The sequence below is a fragment of the Erythranthe guttata genome, chromosome 8 (assembly GCF_056151865.1).
Source record: "Erythranthe guttata isolate IM_541 chromosome 8, IM_541, whole genome shotgun sequence".
Classification (NCBI taxonomy): domain Eukaryota; kingdom Viridiplantae; phylum Streptophyta; class Magnoliopsida; order Lamiales; family Phrymaceae; genus Erythranthe; species Erythranthe guttata.
Window position 1 is genome coordinate 4,680,339 of NC_142540.1, and position 24,623 is coordinate 4,704,961.

The following is a 24,623-nucleotide window of genomic DNA, read 5'->3' on the forward strand; positions in this document are numbered from 1 at the left end:
ATTTGTAATAGGATTTGAATTTTTGGAATGTAAAAAAAGAAAAGAAAAACAAAGAGTAATTGACCATGGAGTAAATAGTGGTGGTGCCCGATTCGCCTCGTGCAACTATCCGTAAATCGGCTAAGTTATTTGTGCCGGCGACAATTGTATCCCAATCAAACTCCGTTATTTCCGCGCCCGTCTCATTGCATTCTTTTCTAATTTCTGCAATATATAGGGTAAAAGAAAATTGAAAAAAAAAACATTAGAGTAACTATTTATTCATGAATAATGCGAAACGTGTGTTGAATACCTGATAATAAGTTTCGATTTAAAGAGGGTTCAAATTTGTACAAAAGCACGTCCAACAGCCCCCGTCCAAATGGATTGGTCGACAATAGAGCCATGACAATTACCACAAAACTTACGACCATTTCAACAATGAATCGACATGCATTGTCGTTGCTAAGAACCAAGATCACCGTTAGACCGATCATGGTTGACGAGTTCACAACCCAAGGATATGTCACTACGAAAGTGACGAGGAACCCGAAAATTGCCAAAACAATCGGACTTCGAAACAAATTCATGGCAGAGAGAGAGAGAGAGAGAGAGAGAGAGAGAGAGAGAGAGAGAGAGAGAGAGAGAGAGAGAGAGAGAGAGAGAGAGAGAGAGAGAGAGAGAGAGAGAGAGAGAGAGAGAGAGAGAGAGAGAGAGAGAGAGAGAGAGAGAGAGAGAGAGAGATTAATCAAATCAAAGGGCTGGGAAAGAATAATAATGTTAATGTTGGATGATTTATACAGGGCAGGTTTAGTTGCCTTTTCAGGGAATAAAAACACATTTGTAAACAAAGACAAATACAGTTAGTTTTACGATCAAGTCTTTGATTCAATATAAAATTTATTTATTTTATTTTCGGTTTTTCCTTTGTATATTTTTCAATAAAGTATAGGCAGAACACCGTGTTGACCAATGAAGTATTGTATATATTAATATTAAATGATACGTTTCATTATTTTATAACCTTCCAATCTTGAAGATTAACTTTGACATAGTGACAGAACTTGGATTAATTATCTCTGATAGTTGGGTTCTTCCCGCTTTAATCTTTATAATTAATAATACCCTGTTTCACATTACATTAAGATAAATAAAATAGTTGGCGGTTTATAGTTCAACTGATTCCGGGATAGTAAGTTGATGCAAGATAAATAAAATAAAATAAATATAAGATAACAGATTTCACCAAATATTAAATTTTAACCCCTAACCAAAATTTGACTCCAATTTCAACCGTCATTGCCGTTAGACCTAAAAATAATAAATCGATTATAAAAAGAAACATCGTTGGTTTATTAATCCACTATGCAAACAACATAATTGATTAGCGTCCAATTTAATCCAAATTTCACGAAAAAACATAATCGTGGGCCGTGCTCTACGTCCGCGGCCACAACTCCGCCGCCCTCGTCTCCAGCAAGTGGTATGCCCTGGAGCGTGCCACCCGCTCCGTCGTCACCCTCCGTGGCAACCTCCATGCATGACCTCTTCATGGGTCCCCACCTGTTTTAGATCCGTGTTCCACCTCGACCTTGCAGTACTCCTTTCTCCTTAAAATAAGTATGAATTTATCTCAAATAGTGAACTATGATTTGAATATTTCCCTATTAATGAAATGTTTGATAGGATATGTCAAACAGCCCCAAAACAGTTAATTAGAAGAAGCAACTTAATTTTCTACTAATTTATAATTAATATCAAGATTGTCATAGAGAAGTAGCTATCACCACTTTTCAATTTTATTTTATTTATATCTTAATTAATGTGAAACAGTCTGTTAATTATAAAGATTAATTAACCTACTAGAACTTTTATTGAAATAAACAAATTTTATATTTTATTGAAATAAACAAATTTTATATTGAATCAAAGACTTGATCGTAAAACTAACTGTATTTTTCTCTGCAAATGTGTTTTTATTCCCTGAAAAGGCAACTAAACCTGGCCTATAAAATCGTGATCATCCAACATTATTATTCTTTCCCAGCTTCCTTTGATTTTAATTTCATTTCCCTCTCTCTCTCTCTCTCTCTCTCTCTCTCTCTCTCTCTCTCTCTCTCTCTCTCTCTCTCTCTCTCTCTCTCTCTCTCTCTCTCTCTCTCTCTCTCTCTCTCTCTCTCTCAATTGCCAAAATAATTATATATATCGAGCCATGAATTTGTTTCAACGTTCGATTGTTTTGATATTTTACTGCTTTCTCATAATTTTTATAGTGAAAACTGCTTTGCCTTGGGTTATCAAATCATCGTACCGGATTGTACTAATTTTGCTCTTCATCCTTGGCCACGAAAATTTACGTACATTTATTATCGAAATGATTGTCGATTTTCTGGTAAATATCACTGCTCAAATGTATACCAGGCCATTTCGACCTGCTCGGTGGCCGGACGCAGTTCGGGGCGATTTCGAATCGCCCGCAAATGAATCCTTATTATCAGGTCAACAAACATTTTGTATTTATATTATCATGAATATAAATAATACCGTGTTACTCTAATGTTTTATTTATTGAATTTTCTTTTTTTATATATATCCTCATGAAATTTTCTGCCTAGTGCAGAAATTCGTGAAAAATGCCGCGACGCGGACATCATAGTAACCGAGTTTGATTGGGATACGATTGTCGCTGGCACTGATAACTTCTCCCATCTAAATTTAGTTGCACTAGGCAAATCGGGCACCACCACCATTCACAAGGTCATAACTCTAACCGCCAAACATGAATTATATGATTATAACCAGTGACGGAGCCAACATAAGGCCGGGGGCCATGGCCCCTCATAATTTTTTTTAATGCATTCGGCCCCAGAACCCAAAATCCTGGCTCTGCTATTGATTAAACTAATTAATTTGTGAAAAATATATGTGTAGGCTTCGCTCGGACCTAGTGGAAAATTTGCCGTTAAGAGGTTTTCACCGTCTTCGGGAATAGGCGGCCTCACCAAGTTCAAGAACGAGATTTTTCTGCTACCGAAACTTGAGCATCCAAACATCATTAAACTGATTGGCTATTGCATTCATGGACAAGAAAAGTTGCTTGTGCATGAGTACATGTTCCCATGCTCTTTAGATACTTTGTTGCAACGTTGGTGCTTCAACAACTCCAATTTAATTAGTTATAAGATCATAATCATTTAATTTAACAATTGAACATAATCAACTTGTTAATATATAACTCTGCACTCCAGTGCAGATGGGCGTGTTGGAGATATAAATATTAAATGATTCCCCTAATTAACAGTTTAAGCTTTTGGCTGAGATAGTCATGATTCAGCGCAACTAATTATTATTTTTTTTTTTCTGAATATATAGTTTCAAGCATGCATAAGGACCGGTTGAGGTCGTTTGCCCTTAATCAATGGCCAGTACGGTTCAATTTGATAATCGGGATTGCGGAAGGAGTCGCTTATCTTCATGAATATTCGGGACTCGGAGTTGTACATCGAGATCTGAACTTAAGCAATATTTTGGTGGATGAGTCAATGATGAACCCTAAAATTTTCGGATTCGCATCAGCTAAATCTACGATCGGCCTGTAAGTGTCTTTCTTGTTCGTTCACTGCTCCTCAAATTCCTTTTTGACTACTCTTAGGTTTTGTTTGCATCAAGACTCTCAATTTTCAATTTTGTTTTTGGTATTGCATTTGCTTCTGCATTTTCCTTTTCCTCATTTCAAAATTCATGAACCAAACAAAGCCTTAACTCATTATTTTGTTTATTTGTGTGCAGTACTGACAATATGTCTCGAGAGTACAATTTGAAAATGAAAACAGATATATACTGCTTCGGAGTCATAGTCTTGGTGATCATGAGTGGCAAGATGGTAACAACGGTTTCAGAAGTCGCATCCCTTATTGACAATGTAAGCACATACTATTATATACTGCCTCCGTTTCCTTTTTTTAAGTGTCTTTTTAGTCAATTTATCTTTTCGCATATTAAGTGTCACTTTAGAGTTTTAATGTAGAATAATATTTTTCCCTCCAAATTTACCCCACCATTAATGACAGATGTATTAATGAAGTAACAAAGAAAAATTGAGAAACACAAAGGGATAGTTTTGTTAAATAAGAGTTTTTTCTTATAGAACTTTCTTAATTAGTGTGCATTAACCATAAACGACCCTTTAAAACGAGACAAAGCTAAGAGAGTATATATATAAGTAATTTTTCTTTTGAACAATAACCTTAATCGTTAATTGGGAAAAAATAATCTTCAGGCAAAGATGGTGAGGAGTATAGGCACGGTATCTGAAACGGTAGAAGATTCCTTGATTGAGACATATGTGCCCGACGAAGCGCGAAAATGCCTTGAAGTTGGTATCTTATGCACCCAACAGGATCCCGATAGCAGACCAACGATCACTTCAGTGCTCAAAATTTTGCGAGGTAACTACGAAGGAATTTGCCAGTAATAATTGCTTGTTGCGAGCAAGTGTGTGCGTCTATTGCATGTGTTGTAAGGCTATTTATGATGCGATTTATAAGAAGCGGGGAAAAAAAAGAACATATATTGCTTTTTCCTCGAGTTTTGTATATGTTGTAATAAATATTTCACTTTGTTCATACATGCAGTAATATATCTATCCCAAACATCAATTCTACTAACTAAGAACAACAAAATCTTCAACTCTTACTTCTTTCGGTTTCGCCAGATTTATCAAGGTCGAATGGCAAATAAGTCTATGACAAATGACTTAAATGCACATAGGTCCAAACAAAAAATACTCTAGCAAGTAAACTCATTCCCATGTTTTTTGTCTAAAATAGCCTGCATGATATAATTTTTATCACTTCCATCCATTATACTCTAACTTTATCAATATTACACATTAACCCCGGAATTGAACAAGTATATCATATTAACCCCCATTTTCATAATTTTTTGAAAGAATATTTTTTTTTTCTAAAATTTATTTCCGGCCGGTTAACCGCCGTTGACCAGGTGGTCTCCGGCGTTGACTTTTCTTTTTTTAAACTTTTTTTTTTCTATGTTAACAACAAAATTATTGTCTAAGATAGTAATATTGAATATCAAAACAGTATATTACTATTATTACTGTCCGAAACAGTAATATTATTGTTTCAAATAGTAATATTACTGTCCCCGAACACCAATATTACCGTCCCGAAAAGTAATATTATGAATATTACTTTCCCGAACAACAATATTTGTAATATTACCGTCTCAAACAGCAATATTATTGCATTAGACAGTACTAATATTACTATCGGTCGAAAACAACAAAGTTATAGGCCAAAACGATCAAATTATTTAATACAGTAAAATTATTGTCTCATACAGTAATATTACTGCCTCAGACAGTTAAATTACTGTCTCCGACAGTTAAATTACTGTTGGAGACAGTAATTTAGCAGTCAAGACAATAATATTAATTTAAATAATTTTTTTAAGAAAAAACAAGCTTTCAAAAAAAAAGGTCAACGGCGGTTGACCTGTCGGAAAAAAATATTAAAAAAAAAACCAAGTCAACGCCGGAGACCGACGGTCTCCGACGGTCAACGTCGGCTGACCAGTGGTCTCCGACGGTCAACGTCGGCTGACCAGTGGTCTCCGGCGGTGGTGGTCAAAATTGGAAGAAGTATCAAAATTAGTTAATTTGTGAAATGGATCTAAATTAGGATATAAATCATGAAATTGGAGTCGAATTAAGGTTTCAAGGAATTGAAAGTAATTTTAGTATATATATAAAAGAAATATAATTTCCTTATTTACAAATAAGTTTGAATGAACTGGATTTATTTAAAAAACAAAAAAAGTTGAATATCCTTTTTTTTTAATTAAGTGTCCATCTGGTAAACATATTTACTTATTTAGTTTACCATTTCCCATTTATCAACTAACTATCTAAGAAATGATGACTAGCCAAACAAACTTACTTTTAGAATGTATGATGATCGAGTGATATATATAATAAGCATACATGAAAAAAGAAAAAAAAAAAAACACACACACACACACACACACATATATATATATATATATATATATATATATATATATATATATATATATATTAAGCCATGATCTTTGCACGAGAGAAGGGTTGGTGAAAAATTATTGTTGAGGGTGACTCAAGTACTGTAATATCATCGATTCATCGATTAATGGCGCTATAGAAGATCGGTCAAAGCATGGGACTATTATCGCAGACATTCTTGTTGCTAAGGATTGGTTTGATGGCTTCTCTGCTAGACATATTAATAGAAAATGAAATCAAGTTGCTCATGAAGTAGCTCGACTTTCACTTAAGGGTCCAAATTTGTTGCTGAATCTTCATTTGGTGATTCAAAATATTATAAACTTTGAAGCTGAAAATTAATATAGTCCAAGTTTTTTTTGCAAAAAAAAAAACACACAAAAAAAAAGAAGTCTGCCATATATGGCGAAATCAAGCATACAATAAGGCATTGTCCAGGTAAATTTTCATGTAACAAAATTGATATTCTGATTTTTGACAAATCTCCGCAGTTCTTATTGGATGCTTTGGAAAAGAATATTAACTGCTCCTTTGTTAGAACTTGTAATAATCCGTGTTGTAAGCAGGAAATTAAATGTTATACCTGATTATTTATACCGAATGAATTTAAACTGTAGATTTGATTAAATAACATCCATTAAGCACACATAGAGTTAAATGCAAAAACCCCCCTGTGTTAATCCTAAAGACCAAAAACCCCCCGGGATAAAAAAAAGTGACAAAAATCCCCCTGTAATCAATAGTCAAAGCCATGCACCCCCTAATCTTGGTGCGTGTCATTCACTCACTCGGTGTGCGACTACTTATGCGATTTTTATACATTTTGTGCGTGAAAAGACAAATTTACCCCTCTGATTCTACACTCATAACAAACCTCCGCTCTACGTAACGCACTCTGTGTTAACACCACAATTTTCACGCACTAAACACACACTAAATGGCGATGGCGGCGGAGCCGCCGGAGCAGGAACCGGCGACGCCCAATCTCTGGGCGGAGCTGCTGAGAAAAATGCTGCCGGAAGGCGCCCCTCTGCCGGACGACGACCAGCTCGATTACTCCATTTCCGTCGATTACGCCGGCCCTCCCCCATTTTACAACCTGCCGCCGTTAAATTCCACCTTCCCCAAACCAAAATTCACCACCTTCCCCAAGCACCCACCCTCCCTCTCCCCCAGAAACCCTGCCTCGTCCAAATCCGCCTCCAGTTCCGACACCACCACCACCTCCGACAACTACAACAAACCCTTGAGCGCTGCTAGCTCCATCGCCTCCGACGACGGCGGTGCCGCTTCCGATCCCGGCAATTCCCCTCGCTCCGATGAGGTTAAAACCGAAACGAAGCACGTAAAACGTGGGATTAAAAGCAGAAGGTGCAGTAGGTGCAGAAATCGAGGTAAAGGAATTATATGGGGGAAAGAGGGGTGCGTAGTGTGCGGAGCAGAGTACTGTAAAAAATGCTTGTTGAAGGCAATGGGATCCATGCCGGAGGGGAGAAATTTCCGGAGAAGATGATACGTGGATGCATCCGTACGGTGATGTGGCTTCTTGGTTGGTTGCCGGAGAGGGGTTTCGGTCCATGAACGGAGCCGGCGACGGCAGTGGTGGGGTGGGGTGAGGTGCGCAGAGAAATTAAAATCAAAGTGTGTGTATTTGTGTGTCTGTGTGTTTTTTTCATTTGGGGAAGATGGCTTAATTGAAAATATTAGGGACTGAATTGAAAATTTTATAAACTTCATTTGGGTCATAAAATTTTAGATGTTGGACAGATTTATCTGAGGGTTTATTCGTCTTTTCACGAGCAGTCAACGGATAAAAATAAAATGGGTTGAGTGTGCATGTTTGTACACTTATTAGGGGGGTTTTTGTCACTTTTTTTTATCCCGGGGGGATTTTTGGTCTTTAGGATTAACACAGGGGGGTTTTTTGCATTTAACTCAGCACACATATACATGTGTGTAATACGTGTGTGACGATGTATAGATCTGCGATTAAAATCCACCCAGTGTAAGTCGTAAGACTGTTGTTTGAGGCGTTAAGTTATATAAGTTAGGGTTAATTGCATTTTGCCACATGTACTTTGCCCCTTTTTGCGTTTTGTCACCTTAACTAAAAATAGTTGCACGTGGAATATTCTGGCAAATCTTCTCATTTCCGACGCACACGCGATGCAAATGCTTATGTAAGGGTTTTTTGTTCATTTCAACACAATTTGTGGGCCTTTTTTTTTTATCTCTTCTTCTCCTTCTCTCTCTGAGCAAGAGCTTGATCTTGATTTGGATCGAGCTCACCAAATCGGTCAGGGCTCGAGTCGAAATCGACTCATTGACTCAAAAAAAGAAAATTAAAGAAACATAGTTTGAATAATGACTAAAAAAAAAAAACATAGTTTGAATAATGGATAAACAGTTGAAAAAGAGGGCCTACATCCCTGCAAACTTTACACAATTCATCCCCCCTTGCAAACAAATTCTGATAACTTTGCAGAAAACAAAAATTGCGTTGTTGCTTTTGAGCTGACATGCATTGTTACGTTGCAATTAATCTACCTGCTAGTTGGAGATCCTTTTCATAGCATCTACTTACTTAATTCACTTGATTTTCTTCAACCCACTCAAATTAAAGCTAGCATCCCATCTTTTAATTCATTTACCTTTTCACACACACACACATATATATATATATATATATATAGGATATACGTATCATATGTGCATGTTTTCTCTACTTTAACTTCAACTATATTACAATAATGTCACGTTTGGCTGTCAAAATAAGATTAGAGTAAATAATCTAATGAAAACTTAACAATGAACCCTGTTGAGTCCAGTAAAGATGCTCCTTAAAATACAAGATAAATCATGATAATATAATATTTGCGGGTCGACTCGTGAGTATGGAAACATCGAACAAAGTCTAATTTTAGGGCGAATTGCACATCATCCCCTATAAATTTCTAATTTTTGCACTTTACGCCTCAAAAGTTTTAAAAGTGAATATTCCCCTTCAAAATGTTATTCTTGTTGTTCACTGCCACAATAGCAAAACTCCGATTGATTATTCATCGGAATTGAATATTTTTGTTGCAAGTTGCCCCTTTAAATATCATTTTTGTTACACTTTGCCCCTTAAAAACTCCACTTTTTTGCACGTTGCCTCCTTAAAATATTATTTTTGTTGCACAATGCCCTAAAAAAATTGGCTTTTGGAGCAAAGTGCAATCAAAATAATATTTCAAAGGGGGGATATCTCTTTTTTGAATTTTTAGAGGGGGAATGCAAAATGAGAAATTTATAGGGAGTTGAATTGCATTTTTTCCTTTGATTAATCAAGACTAATCTCCTCAACCAAACGAAATCCTAAAACAATAGATAATGTCAAGCAATCATGCCACGTGTGACTTCCCATATTTTTTATTTCATAATTATGGTAGATATAAATTCTTGTACCAACTTACCACCCCAAAATCAGTTGAGCTATACATACGAGGGTGTAGCCGTGTAGATATAAATTCTAGAATTTAGTTGGAAGAGATTGTGAGGTTTTCATTTTTATTTGACTTTATTGTATATATTAATATTAAACAAAATTGAACTCGAGCTTGAAACATGATCTTGATCAATGATCTTGAGGTCATAAAAAATATGCCCGAGTTCGATCTCGATCACCAAATGATTTAATAAAATTTTACTCAACCTCAACCTCAAGCTCGTTAAAATCCCACTAATTTGTAGTCGCAACAAAGTTGAAAAGTAAGTTTTATGAAAAATATATTTTTAAAAATCTACAATAGAATTAATTAAGTTCGAGGTTTCTTAATATACAACAATAATTAATCAGTTATATGTGGAAGTCGAACGCCCCTATGAAGTCCGTCCCACAAAATGGGAACGCGACTTTAATTATTGAACTCGTGTTTACATGGACGCCTAATTACTCAATCATTATGAAGAAAAACATCCAATTGTAAACCTTCATCACGATTCCATTTATGAGGCTTTTGTAAATGGATAATCCAATAAAAAAGGAAAAAAAAAACTTTATTTTGCCAAAAATCATAATAGAATATGAATGATTAATTAGGGGCTAAACTTTGGGGGAAATAAGTGGTGGGTGGCCAAATTAGTGAAAATAATCAAAGGCAAATCAATATGATAGGAGTGGGGGCAATTGCCCAAAAACAAAGTTTAGTGGGGTTGGAATGAACTTTGGTGTGATCCACTGTTAGGTAAGAAGTATGATCACAATGATCTCTTCTTGATAATTAATAAAGCTAAGGTGGGTGATTGTGGTCGATTTTATTTTCAAAATGGATTTTAAGTGTGTATATAGACTACAATTGTATTTCAATTAATACAAAGATAGAATTAGAAAAGGAGCTTACAATCTCAATATCTAGGGGCTTTTCGGTTAAGCTTCTTTTAAACAGCTGATAAGCTCTAGCGTCTGATAAACTGCGAGAGCAGATAAACCACTGCGTTTTATTTTTAGAAGGGTAAATAACATTAAACCACCTAAACTTTTTACGTTTTTGCGGATCACCACCTGAACAATTTTTTTTTTGCAAGAGTTCACCTGTACTCAATTAATTGTTTCACTTTGCCATTTTTTGCCCGTTTTCAGGTCATAATGACCGGTTCTGGACACACGCGCGTTGCACATGCGAAATCAAAGGGTATTGTTGGCTTTTTCATTTTTAAAATTGAATAAATGTTAATTTTCTTTAACGTGTACGTTTGGATAATGAACTTATAAGCTATTTTTACTCATTATAAGATTTTAAATAAAAAGGTGGAGTAGATGTACTTGTGCAAAATAAATCTTAAAAACTCTCATGGAGCTTTTTTTAAAGTATTAACAACTTCAAAAAAATACCAAACAATTTGAAAGAGTTTATAAGCTCTTTGTAAATGTTTATAAGTTTAACCAAACACTCTCTTAGTCGAGCAAGTAAAGTTCGAATAATTAACTAGATTACCAAAAGAAATGTGGACCGACGGTGGGGTGATTAGAGACGAACAAAAAAAGGTAAATAAATTTAGAAAACGATTTATTGCTATAAAGAAAAAAATATGCAAAATTTTAAATTTATTGAATGGAATGTTATCCTCATTGTCCTTGCTATACCTTCTGGGCCATGTGGTTAGTCGAGCAAAGTTTGAAAACTAGATAAAGGTGGTGTTTGCAAAAAAATATTTAAAATTAGAAGTTAGTGATTGTGTGTTAAATTGAAATTAAGTGATTATTTCTAAGGTGGTGTTTGCAAACGTTTTTTGAAAGTGACTATGAACTTTTTTTTGCTCATAATCTATTTTCAGGTGTTTGCAAAATCATTTTTTGCTTTAGTTTCTCTTAAAAAAATCTGCTTTAAGCTATTTTTTTAAAAGCACCCTTAACCCTATTTTTTTCTATTTAAGTTCATTTTCCGGAATATTTGCAAACACCCCCAACTTTTAGAAATAAGCACTTAAAACTGACTTATCTTACAATCACTAACTTCTGCTTTTAAATAATCATTTGCAAACATCACCTAAAAGTTGGGGGTGTTTGAAAATTAACTGGAAAATCAACTAAAATAAGAAAAAAAACAAGTACATGGGTGCTTGTAAAATTATCGTATTAAACAGCTTATGCTTATCTAAGAGAAGGTAAAGCAAAAACTTATTGCAAACATCTAAAAACAAATTATGTACAGAAAATAACTCATAATCTATTTCTAAAAATATTTTCAAACACCACCTAAAAGAGGGATTATAGAGTGGTGGTGAGAAATTAGACACGGAAATAAAAATAATAACTGAATTTAGAAAACAATATTAACTATATAAATTGGTATATAAAATCGAAGGCTGTCCTACTACCTCTTGACCCATCACTTGTGAATTTCCTTTTTTTTTTATTTATTTTTTATTATTATTATTATTATTATTATTATTATTATTATTATTATTATTATTATTATTATTATTATTATTATTATTATTATTATTATTATTATTATTATTATTATTATTATTATTATTATTATTATTATTATTATTATTATTATTATTCTTATTATTATTATTATTATTATTATTATTATTATTATTATTATCATTATTATTATTATTATTATTATTATTTATTTTATTTTTTTTGTGGGGAGTAGGGGAAACAGGTAATTAGATGTTGCACATAATTATTTACACAGGGTAAAATTCAATCGTAAATTTACACATACCCAAGTATATTTGTGCTTTGTGAGTGGTTATTTAATCAAATTTAAAAATATATATTTATCCGATATAAATAATCATGCATAACATCTATCTGCGCGCGGGGACACACCCATTTGAAGGTGAAGAAGACTTGTTTCAACTCTCATTCTTGTGGCCCCTATGGCCCATATATGGTCAATAACAGTCCCATCTGTTACCCATATTTTAATATATGGTATATAAATATTTATTTATTTAATTCTATAAATTATTATTCTAAACAATAAATTATTTTTTTCATGATAATATGAAATATTGTTGTGGCCAAATGATGGGTCCCTTTAATCTTCTTCAAGCAGCTATCTCTATCAACCTAAAGTGATCTTGTCCCTCATCCCTTCCCAATTCTTAATTATAATTATACATTTTTTTATTTTTTATTTTTATTTTATTATTATGGCTAGGTGTAAATTATTCCTCAATTATTTAGTATCTACCTACTATTATATATATTAGTGTAATTCGTTCATAATTAATGAGTTGTCTAGGGCATGTTTTCTTTTTCTTTTTTCAAAATATAAATAATTTTTTAAGGTATTATGTCAACATTGGGGCAACGATTTGACGAATCTAAGTACAATAGTTGGTAATTGCTCTGTAATCGGTGACTTAGTTGGTGGAACAGAGAGAGCGCATAGTTAAATAACCCGAGTTCGAATTCATTTGTTAACGCTTTTTAAGTTGAGTTTGTCGATCACAAATCACTTATGTTTACTGTGGTTCACATATTTTTTCTTTTAATATTGCACGAGAGTAAAAATTTATACAATACACATATATAGTTGGCTGCATATTTCTTTATAAATAAATAAAAAGTACAACATTTGGTCATCTAACTAATTATGTCCATTTATGAAACTAACATCTAGACATTGTCACATATCTGATCAGATCTGGATTCAATTATTTATGATTCAATTATTTAGAAATGTAGAATTTTGTAATTTAACATTTAAAATTTGATTTTTTTTAAATAACGAGGGAACCACTACAATAAACTATATAGATGAATTGACTAAACTTCAATCTAAAATATTCCAATTTAAACGAGGGAGGGAAAAGACTTGGACCCGCGAATTAAAGAAAAAAAGGTGATTGTTATATAAAAGATTGAACTTTCAATTTTCTGCACGAAAAGGCGAAATCTTTCGCCCTAGGGCTCTATCCTTGGCTCGGTAGGTTTTTTATGAAGATATTTAAATAATGGCGACTTAAATAACCAGTTACGATAGCGCACACGAAGAATTAGGTTCCAATTTTTCAATATGCTAAAGAAGAGTCGTGTTTGTATTCACACTATAATTAAATAGAGTGAGAAAATACTAACTAAAAAGTCATAAATTGAGTACCAAATAAAGCTACAAGAAAAGGCCATTTTTGCTATCCCATTATTTTTTTCTTCTAATAAAGTTTGTCATAAAATTAACCTCCATATTAAGAAAATAAATAACTCCTTTTCATGTTTTCCCATTTTTCATTCTTTTGTACGTTTCATTATATTATTTTGATTATTATTATATTTTTTTAGTTCTACATATATAAATTAGTTTCTGAATAGGAATTTCCATTTTCTTGTATGTACCAAACTGGTGGATTTGCTAGATTGTTATAAAGCACAATCTATGTTCGTTTTCATGTAGGCATCTCCAATTCCTTGTATTGTGTAAACCAAATATAGGGCATTTTCTCAATGTAATTGAGCAACATTCACTCAGCACAAATGGAAAGAAATGTTCCGTAAGGGATCGCCTAGCGGTTCGGCTACTAACAGAGTTTGTGTCAATTGATCTAAGTTCAAATCTCCTTGCTCGGTCGGTCGCGAGGCCGAACTTGCCACACGTGGTTAGCCTAGTGTGGTTTATGTTTCTCGTATGTTTTGCAAGCTGTAATACGAGAGTGCAGATTTATCCAGTGTACGCAGTGGCGGATCTTTGAAGGGGGGGGGGGGGGGGGGGGCTGTAGCCCCCGAATATTTTTTTTTTTAGCTATTTTGTAGTTAAATGTTTTTGAATATTAGTCTTGCCCCCCCAATTGTTTTGTAATTATATTTCTTAACCCTTCAATATTTTGTTTTGTCACCATGATTTTATACAAATTATATATACACACGCATATATATATATATATATATATATATATATATATATATATATATATATATATATATATATATATATATATATATATATATATATATATATATATATATATATATATATATATATAATTATATTTAATATAATAATATAACATAAAATTGCGAAAACTAGTACTATTTTTGATAAAAAATTATAATTATGTATTTATTTTTTATTCTTTTATTAATACCTTTAAAAAATAAAATGGAACGGTATTTTAAACTACTTAAATAATTAAATGCAATACATTATTAGAATGATTTGGATTAATAATTTTTTTTTATTCTTGAAATATGACAAGATTATAATATATTCTATTTGAATTAAAATTTAACAATATAAACTTCTTTTTGCCGTGTTTTGTGAACCTGAATTTTTTTTCAGGGATCCGCCACCGAACCCCGAAAATTTAACCCGCCCCCCCTAACTTTTCATCCTGAATCCGCCCCTGAGTGCACGTATATAGTTATAATTACAGCTAATATTTGATCAAGATATTAGGGTATAATTACGGTTATTACACCTAATATTTGATCTAATTAAAAAAAAAAACTCCTATAATACGAGAAGTTATAATTACCCTCTAAGGTTTGTAGTTGTTTTAATCCTCAATCCACACTCACATAATGATAGTAGCCACGGAATCGTTGATATTACAACAAGTGTTCTCCTAAAATAATAAAATAAACATTTAGGGAGGTAATTGTAATATTTTATAATTAACACGGGTCAAAATAATATTATAGTTTAGTGAGTTATTTGCAATTTACTCTTTTCTAGGGTTAATGTAAATATTTAACAAATTTCATTTATTTGAGGGACGACAAGTTTGAAACAGTAATCCCTTTATTTTTTAATATAATTATTATTTTTTAATGAGATAAAACCTCATGGTAATTATATTCATAACTAACCCTCCATGTTTTTTTTTACCAATAAAGGATGTGTAACCAACATTCTCGTGTAATAACTTTAATTATACAATAATGTAAAAAAAGGCGGTTGTACATATCGTAATATTAGCAGCACTAATAACAAGGGCGAACGGCAAAAAAACCTATCACATGGGATTTAAATGCATTTTGATCTACAAAAAAAATAGTCTCTCAATTAAACTCATCCCCATGTCTTTAGTGTAAAATACCCTCCATTATATAATTCTTATCAATTCCATCCATTATGCTCTAACTTCCTTAATTTTTTTTTTTTTGGAACACTTTTTTTTTTTCCTGATTTTTTTTTTCCGGCCGGTCAACCACTGTTGACCGTCGGAGTTAAACAAATATATCACATAAATATATCACATTGACTTTTTTTTTTGAATTTTTTTTTTCTTAGAAAAAAATATTTTAATTAATATTACTATCTTGACTACTAAATTACTGTCTCAGACAGTAATATTACTGTTTGGGACAATAATATTATGAATATTATTTTCCCGAACAGTAATAGTATTTAATATTATTGTCTAAGACAGTTAAATTACTGTTGGAGACATTAATTTAGCAGCATATGCAGTAATATTAATTAAAATAATTTTTTTTAAGAAAAAAAAATTAAAAAAAAAAAAAAAAAAAAAAAGTTAATTAACAGTTAAATTACTGTCTCCGATAGTTAAGTAACTGCTGGAGACAGTAATTTAGCAACGAATACAGTAATATTAATTAAAAATATTTTTTTAAGATAAAAAAAGTCAATTAATAGTTAAATTACTGTCTCCGACAGTTAAATAACTAAAGGAGACCGTAATTTAGCAGCAAATACAGTAATATTAATTAAAATATTTTTCAAAAAAATCAATTAACAGTTAAATTATTGTCGCCGACAGTTAAATAACTGCTGGAGACAGTAATTTAGTAGCAAAGACAATAATATTAACTAAAATATTTTTGAAAAAAAAAAATCAATTTATAGTTAAATTACTGTATCCGACAGTTAAATAACTGCTGGAGACAATAATTTAGCAGGCAAAACAGTAATATTAATTAAAATATATTTTTTAAGAAAAAACAAAATTATAAAAAAAAAGTCAACGCCGGAGACCAGCGGTCTCCGGTGGTGGCGGGTCAAAATTGAAATTAGGGTTAAAATTGGTTAATTAATGAAATTGGGCTAAATTGGGGTGTAAATCATAAAATTGGAGTTGAATTGGGTTTCAATGAATTGGGGGTAATTTTGGTATATATAAAAAGATTTTCCTTATTTGCAAATAAGTTTGAATGAGCTGGATTTATTTGAAAGACAAAAAAATTGGATGTCCCTCTTATAATTAAGCATGGGCCTATTTGTCATTTACCCTAGTAACAATTAATCTTTGTATTATTAGCCGTTGATATTTTTAGGTCCAAAAAAATATTACTGTACAAGAATAGAGAAGTCTTATCTGAAAACTATTAGTCTAAATCATTACAATAACGCAACATACCATGTGAAATTGTGCAATCTCTTTTGTTTTCTTTCTAACACAAAATTATGTTCACATATTCCATTTAAATCATATACATTTTTTTCTCTTAGTATATGTCTTAAACTATATTACTTTCTGCTGTTAAAAAAAAATGTATCTCATTTCTTTAATTAATTAAAAATGTAACGTACTTTAATTAATTGAAATGATAAATACATGAAGAATTTTAGTAAACGCATCTCATTATTTTTTAATTTTAAATTTTAATCCCATTTACCATCTCTTTAATTTCATTGTCCTAAATAAAATTCATAAATTTCACTCTTATTATATAAAATTTAATACATTTAGTATCGTTGAGTTCCTAAACTAGTGCTTAACTTTTAGAATTAAATCGAGGAAATCATCTAAACTCAAAATTTGTCCATTAATTTGTCTGGAAATTGAAAAAATAGAGTTTGTTACTGCATTGAAGAGTTTTTGGTGATTTTTGTGGATTAAAAACGAAAAAAAAAATGGTGACTTCTTTTTTTAATCTAGAAAAGCTTCACAAATGCATAAAAACGACGTATACGGTACACACTAGTATTAGTTGTGCTTAATATTTGATAAATTCGTATTCTGATGATTAATAATGCGATAGTCTGGCGTTTAATTTGAAAGAAAAAAAAGGGGTTGATGCTAAGTTTTAATTTATTAAATAAAATATCTTACGTTTACTAAAAGCTGTCTTGCATTTATCAAGTCCCTTAATTAATTAATCATCGTTTAAAGATATTTTGTTTGATTAGTCTATATAATGTGTTTGAATAGTTAGATTAAAATGATTCATCACGAACATCTAACTTTTCGTTATATTAATAGATGAATACTAATATAATGTGACACATGCTCAGTGTAAATCTTCTTCAACTGAAATATATAATCGAAAAAGAAATCTAAGTTAGGTGATTGAACAAATACCAAAGATTGTCTATTGTTATTAATTGGCAACTAGTACTACCAATCAAAGAATTTAAATAATTGGAATAAGTTTTAGATATTAGTCATTTTCCCTAAAAATAGTAGGCTCGAGTTCTTTTTTTAGGACAATCATAAATAATATTACAATTTAATAAACTATTCAATTAGTTTTAATCAGTGTTCTGAAAATTGACTGATGCATCCGTTTAATCGGTCTTCTAGGCGGAGGCGGTCAAGTACGTTTACGATTTTGGTGTAAAGGTTTGAAAATTCGAAATTTGGCCAGTAATGAGGCGGTCAAACCTTGAAGATGAGTCAAATTTAATGTCTAAAGTCGCTCAAAATCGGTTTTCAAATCTAGCTAGTTTTTTTGACTAACAAAAAATGCTGACCTATATATATATATCTTTTACATATGTTTTTTTTCTTCATTATTTACAATAAAATCTAGATATATATAATATATTACATAAAATATGAAAAATCAATTTATCATCGATTAGTCACTGCTGCATCCATTAATCATGAAGCGGCTACCTAACCGCTCTGACCCAATACTCACCTTTTACAATCTTGGTTTTAATACATATACATAAAGTAATGAATAAAAGAACCCGATAATTGAATACAAAATTGAGTTGACTCGAGTTCTATTCGTCAAAAAGCTAAATTGAATCTGACAAAAAGGGGTTGGATGCAAAATCCTAATTTTTTTTTTACATTGCATCTTTGATTATATTTCCTTTATATTTGATTTTTATTGTGGATATTTAATGAAGTGATGTTTAATGATGACTATGCTTTCTTACAAAGTAATTTTACATGATCTTGTTCTAAAATTATTTATAAATTAAAATAATAAACAAAAATCAATTAAACTCGGTTGAACCGGCATTCATGTAATGAGATTTGAGAGGGTCTCTTCAAAAACTTTCAATCAGTGAGGAAAGTGCCCAATCGGCCGATTAATTAATCATGTGATTATGTTTATTGTAATGCTTTTATCTCAAATTATTGTTAAGAGTTTGCCTAAAAAAGCAAAAATATTATAAATTATTACATCGACTCAATTCACAAATAACTAAAGATGTCGAAGCTTAAGAAATATCACTCGATCGCTTACGGTTGGAATGGACCGATCTCCTAACAGTGAAAGTGATCTAGTTGGTGGAGCAAAAGAAGGCATAATTAATTAAATGATTCAAATTCCGATCATCTTCTCAATAGTTTTGAAATTAAATTTGTCACACATATTTGATATATAAGTATAATTTATATCTATTGTACAATTTGGAAAACTATTTCACGAAAATGCCATTATGGCTAGCTGATTTTCCTTACTAAAAAATAAAAATAAAAAGATAAATAAAGGGAAATTTACAATTTTCCATCTCTCAAGTTTGTGAAAAAAGACATTTTGTCCTTCATGTTTCAATAATTTGACAATTTTGGTAATTTCTGTCAATTTACTCTTAGTCCATCAGTTATAGTAGTGATGGACACACGTTTGATTCCGTTAGTTTTAACAGAAAATTGACGGAAATGGCTAAAAAATAAAAAAAATGCAGTTTTCGTCCCTCAAGTTTGCATCGATTTCACATTTGGTCCCCCATGTTTACAAAAAACGCATTTGGTCCTCATGTTTCAAAAAATCAACATTTTTAGTCATTTCCGTCAATTTTCCGTTAAAACTAATGGAATCAAGCGTGTTCCATGACTTGCCTAACTAACGGACTAACGGTGAATTGACGGAAATAACAAAAGTGTTAAATTATTGAAACATGAGGGACGACCAAATATGTTCTTTTGTGAACATGAAGGACCAAATGTAAAATTGATGCAAACTTGACTGACGGAAACTTTAATTTCCCCGGCTTAAAAATATTGAATTTTTAAAACACGAGGGACCAAATGTGTTCTTCGTAAACACGCATGACCAAATTCGAAATCGATTCAAACTCGTGAGGATGAAAACTGTTTTTGTCCCTATAAATAAAATAAAAATAGAATTGATTCTTCTCATGTTTGTAGTTTCAGCAATTAGCATCTTCAATTATTTTTTTTATATATAAAGATTTTTTAACTCCTCCTCCCTCCACCGGACAATCTCACATGGTGGTTGCACCACTGGCGAAATGGACGTTGGGCTCCACTCTCCACCCCTTTCCGCCCCCACCACCACCACCCCCACCACCCCCACCACCCCTTCTTCCTCCATTTCCACTTCCCATTCTCTCTCTTCTCTATCCACTCTCTACTTTTTCCCCCACCCCCTTATATATTCCATTCAGGCAACCCTCACATTTCGCTTGACAAACTCCTAGGTTTCTAATTAATGTTACGCCTCCACCAATCATCACATTCCACGTCATCATCTTCTTCTTCTTCTTCCTCTGAAAAAAATCTCATGGAGCAAAAGCAGAGCTCCGCCCTACTCCACCACCACCGCCGCCTCTATCAAGAACAGACCAATTCTTGGCACAACCAAGACACCCGCCACGTGGACCTCCTCTCCGCCGTCGATCTATCTCACCACTTCCCTTACCACTCAATCCCGAAACCCGAATGGCAATGCAACAGTGGTAGCTTGGTCAACACAGAAAAAAGAAAAGCACAGGTTTCATATTTATATATACACACCAACATTATATAATCTCAACATTTTTTTTGATTAAATTGTTTTCAACATTTTTGATTAAATTGTTATTTAATTTATGGGATCTCAACATTTTTTTTTTTGATTAAATTGTTTTCTTGTTCGTGTTTTAATTAATCTCAGTTTGATATCGAAGAAAACAACGAAAATTTAGTCGAAGCAGAGGAAGAGAAATCGGAGATCACCGCGAAAACCGAAATGGAAACTTCCGGAAACACTTGTTCGAAGGAAAGCTCCAAAGTTTCCGAGGTTCAAAAACCCGATTATATTCATGTCCGGGCGAGACGGGGCCAAGCCACCGATAGCCACAGCTTAGCCGAAAGAGTATGTTAATAAAAAAAAAAAAAAAAAAAAGATAAAGACATACAATAAAATCTCGATAAATTAATAACATCTTTAGATTAAAAGTTTTTCCAGATTGTATAAATTTGTATTTGGTCCCAACTGTATAAATTTATAGAGGTTTAACTGTAAATTTAATTATTTTCATGACTTAACAGGCAAGAAGGGAGAAAATTAGTAAGAAGATGAAGTGTCTTCAAGATTTAGTCCCGGGTTGTAATAAAGTTACCGGTAAGGCCGGAATGCTCGACGAAATCATTAACTATGTCCAGTCGCTTCAAAAGCAAGTCGAGGTATATATTGTTATTACAGTTAAACCTCTATAAATTAATACAGCCAGTACTAGCGGAATTCTATTAATTTAGCGAAATATTAAATTATCGAAGTAATAATGTAGTACATGTTCATCGAGTCTGGACCGGGATAAATTATTATTTAAGCGAGATTATTAATTTATCGAGATTCTACTGAATTTATCGTTATTAATTGGAATTATTATTTGCATTGATCATAGCTAAATAAATTATATTACTTACCAATTATTTCTTGTTTGTGTAATTTATAGTTCCTTTCGATGAAACTAGCAACCGTAAATCCGAGGCTCGATTTCAATGTGGATGACATCTTCGCCAAAGAGGTACATAATTACCATCGACATATATTAAAAACGCGAAACGAAGTTGTTAATCACATATTTAATTACTAACACGTGATTGAAACGTGTGTTTTCTTGAAGATTCCCGCGTATATTTCGAGTTTGCAAGCCGCACAATTCGAAGCCACATGCTTACATTACAACACAATCCAACAAGGAACCTCGAGCTGCGGGGGTGACATATCGTTGGATCAATCCCAAATGTTGCTTCATAATAAAGCAGAAAACGCGCTTCTTGATCCGTCTTTTATCTCCGTAATTTTCTTTAAACCCTTAGCTTATTCCGTTAGCATTTATTGCATTCAACACCCCTGTGTTTTCTCTAATTTTTAAAAAACCCCGCTACGATTCAATTTATTTTAGCAAACTACCCCTAAAAACTCACTTTTTAGGGTGCTTTTGCTAGCATTTATACAATACGGGGAGTTTTTTAGCATTTCGATATAACACAAGGGTACTAATCATTTACCGGGCCTAATTTTATCGAATTAAATTTGCAGCAACTACAGCAGCTTTCGGGTTGGGAATCCGATTGGCCAAGTCTATTCAATTCTGGATTTCATTAGTTACAAAAGAATCAATATATATGGTCCTTCTCTTTATAGTTCTAGATAAGGTGAGTTGCATCATCTTTTTTCTATATACATATGGTCCTATTCCAATGTAACAATTTATTTATTTAATTATATATATCTAATAAAATTCTCGGGTTTTTTTTTTTTTTTTTTTTTTTTTTTTTTTTTATGACAGCCTAGGTACCGTTTATCAAGTCGTCGAAGGGGATTTCAGGCAAATATATAAATAGTTGTTGTAGCAGCAGAGGCATTCTTTTCTTCATGATTTATATATTATATATATGTGTTTGATTTGTATCATCTCATGTATAGTTACATAATTTATTGTACCTATTTTTTAGAAATTATATCATATATATATATATAAAAGAACGTAATCGTTATCATTATCGTTATCGTTATCGTTATCGTTTCTCCGGTTGTCCGATACACATCACTGTATAGAAAAGCAACTGTACCAGAAGCAAAGATATATTGTGATGTAGAAAAAAGAAAAAGAAAAAAAAAATGATTTAATAGTTGGGAAACTTTAAGCATAATGTGGGGGGGCACAAGTAAATTTGGTTGTCTATTTAGTGAAATAAAAAGATGATTGTGACTTAAGGGCTGGTTGTTGTTAAGTGGTCCATTTTTTATTTATTTAAATTTAATTTAATTCTTTTTTACATATTTATTTAATTTAATTTTTAATTTAAATGGTGAGGCCACAGAGACAATATCAACTGTATGTTGGACCACCATTAGCAATTGTAATAAATATCACATCATATATAAGCAGTAGTCCACCTTCCACATGATCCATAAAGTACAAACATACTATAATAAAATTACTAAGTTTAATAATTCTTGTAAGAATTAGTGTCAGACAACAAGAATTGCATTTAAAAATAAAATAAAAAAATTAAATAAAAAACCTTTTATTTCATCAGATTGTACTTAGCCTGTAAACATCAAACCCCAAAATAGAATCTTGGTGTTGGATCTGCATATATTATTAGGGAAAATTACGGCCACACCCCTGATTTATGGTTAAATTACGAAACCCCCCTCCTGTTTGAGTAATTACAGTCACCTCCTCAACTATGTATTATGTTACGAAATTACCCCTCCAGTGGTAAATTTAGGGATGTTAAAATCGGGAAAACCGAACCGAAATTTCGGTACGCCAACATTTCACACCGTTTAGTTAACTGAATATACGATTTGTTTTGGTAAATAACCCAATTATTTAAATTTTATATAAAAATATTTAAAATGAGGGGTGGGAGGATTTTTTCATAATTTGACCATACCTCAGGGGGTTGGCCGTAATTTGGCCTATATTATTATTCCAGTGTTAATTGCATTCGGCACCCCTGTGTTTTCTGTAATTGTTAAAAAAACTCCCATATTATTTTATTAGCAAAACCTAATTTAAGTTTTTTTCGCAAACTACGTACAGCCTACAAAGTTACTTTCTAGGGGGCTATGTGCTAAAAAATTGCATTATAAGGGGTGTTTTGCTAAGTAATTCGATATAACATGGGTACTAATTGCAATTATCTCTATTACTTCATGCTACTGCAAAATAAGAACATTTTGGATTACAGTTAAACATGTATAAATTAATACAGTTGGGACTAGCAAAATCTTATTAATGTAGCGAAATATTAAATTATTGAACTAATAATTTAGTAAGTTTACATCGAGTCGGGACCAGAAGAAATTATTATTTAAGCAAAATTATTTTATTTATTGAGTATTAATTTATCGAGGTTATCCTGTATTAGAATACCAATTTGAACATTTTCTTCTCATTCTCCGACTCCGTCACAGTAACTAAAGCAATCTCGAAATGAAGTCCAGCATTTTCATTTACGGTTGGGAAAGCGTTATTCGGCGGATTTCCGATTTCCTTTTTACAAGAAACGGGCACTTTACTAGCAACATCCATAAGCTTTCTTGCCGACGCGAAATCTCTTTTCCGTAACATAGTTTTCGCTTCGTTAATTTTCTTCTCCGCAACCATATAGTTGTCCCCACAAGCCTCGTATTTTTCTTTGTCACGAATATCTTTCTTTGTCTTGAGTATCATCTTTAGAATTTGGGCCGTTCTCTCCGCCTGGAATCTTGCTAATTCCAGGCAGGGTAACGCCAGGCTCCGAAGGGAAGACATCCGATTAGTCGTACGATTAATATTCAGGATGCGAGTACAATTCATAGGATGCGTTGTCTTTTTACATATATCGGAAAATAGCTTGTTGTTTGCGGCTTTCACACCGCACCTTGTTTCGACGGTGATTAATAGAGCGAGCACGACGATTTGAAGGATGAATGAAGTAAAGGGCAATCCCATATTTCTCTATTTTTTTTGTTTGCTTTGTTTATTGAAATTATTGGGCAATTATTTAAATAAATTTAGGTGATGCAGTAACTTTCTATCTTGTTCAAAAGTTTATTAATAATCCTTAGAGTCTCTTTAATTACTTGGCAACTTGTATAACTTTGTTTTCAATGCTCATTTCTAATCTTACAATTAGGGAATTCCGATTTCTAAATGCAATTATAATGTCATCCTCATCAACAATATTCATCTTGGTTATTAGTAAG

General features: G+C 32.4%; 3 protein-coding genes across 3 annotated transcripts; 2 read left to right on the forward strand and 1 right to left on the reverse strand.

Annotated features, from left to right (window-relative positions):
• The first annotated feature begins 2,353 nt into the window (after window positions 1-2,353).
• Window positions 2,354-4,453, forward strand: LOC105954932 (cysteine-rich receptor-like protein kinase 44). The gene is made up of 6 exons (XM_088821114.1): window positions 2,354-2,477; window positions 2,600-2,736; window positions 2,911-3,124; window positions 3,352-3,574; window positions 3,769-3,901; window positions 4,259-4,453. Exons 1-6 carry the CDS (start codon window positions 2,354-2,356, stop codon window positions 4,451-4,453), a joined length of 1,026 nt encoding a protein of 341 aa, XP_088677240.1.
• A 15,467-nt stretch (window positions 4,454-19,920) lies between these two features.
• Window positions 19,921-22,423, forward strand: LOC105967768 (transcription factor BEE 2). The gene is made up of 7 exons (XM_012992382.2): window positions 19,921-20,423; window positions 20,586-20,786; window positions 20,963-21,097; window positions 21,370-21,441; window positions 21,541-21,714; window positions 21,960-22,075; window positions 22,210-22,423. The coding sequence occupies exons 1-6, from the start codon at window positions 20,142-20,144 to the stop codon at window positions 22,023-22,025; spliced, it is 930 nt and encodes a 309-aa protein (XP_012847836.2). The 5' UTR covers window positions 19,921-20,141; the 3' UTR covers window positions 22,026-22,075; window positions 22,210-22,423.
• Window positions 22,424-23,799: 1,376 nt separating this feature from the next.
• Window positions 23,800-24,369, reverse strand: LOC148768347 (pectinesterase inhibitor-like). The gene has a single exon (XM_088821115.1). The coding sequence runs from the start codon at window positions 24,367-24,369 to the stop codon at window positions 23,800-23,802; it is 570 nt and encodes a 189-aa protein (XP_088677241.1).
• Window positions 24,370-24,623: the final 254 nt, after the last annotated feature.

Excerpts from the sequence above, each read along its gene's own strand:
- LOC105954932 (XM_088821114.1), top strand. The coding sequence starts at position 2,354 with ATGATTGTCGATTTTCTGGTAAATATCACTGCTCAAATGTATACCAGG. Across the intron at positions 2,478-2,599 it reads AAATGAATCCTTATTATCAG|AAATTCGTGAAAAATGCCGC; the intron begins GTCAACAAACAT and ends TGCCTAGTGCAG. Across the intron at positions 3,125-3,351 it reads TTTAGATACTTTGTTGCAAC|TTTCAAGCATGCATAAGGAC; the intron begins GTTGGTGCTTCA and ends CTGAATATATAG.
- LOC105967768 (XM_012992382.2), top strand. The coding sequence starts at position 20,142 with ATGTTACGCCTCCACCAATCATCACATTCCACGTCATCATCTTCTTCT. Across the intron at positions 21,442-21,540 it reads ATGACATCTTCGCCAAAGAG|ATTCCCGCGTATATTTCGAG; the intron begins GTACATAATTAC and ends GTTTTCTTGAAG. Across the intron at positions 21,715-21,959 it reads TTGATCCGTCTTTTATCTCC|CAACTACAGCAGCTTTCGGG; the intron begins GTAATTTTCTTT and ends TTAAATTTGCAG.
- LOC148768347 (XM_088821115.1), bottom strand. The coding sequence starts at position 24,369 with ATGGGATTGCCCTTTACTTCATTCATCCTTCAAATCGTCGTGCTCGCT.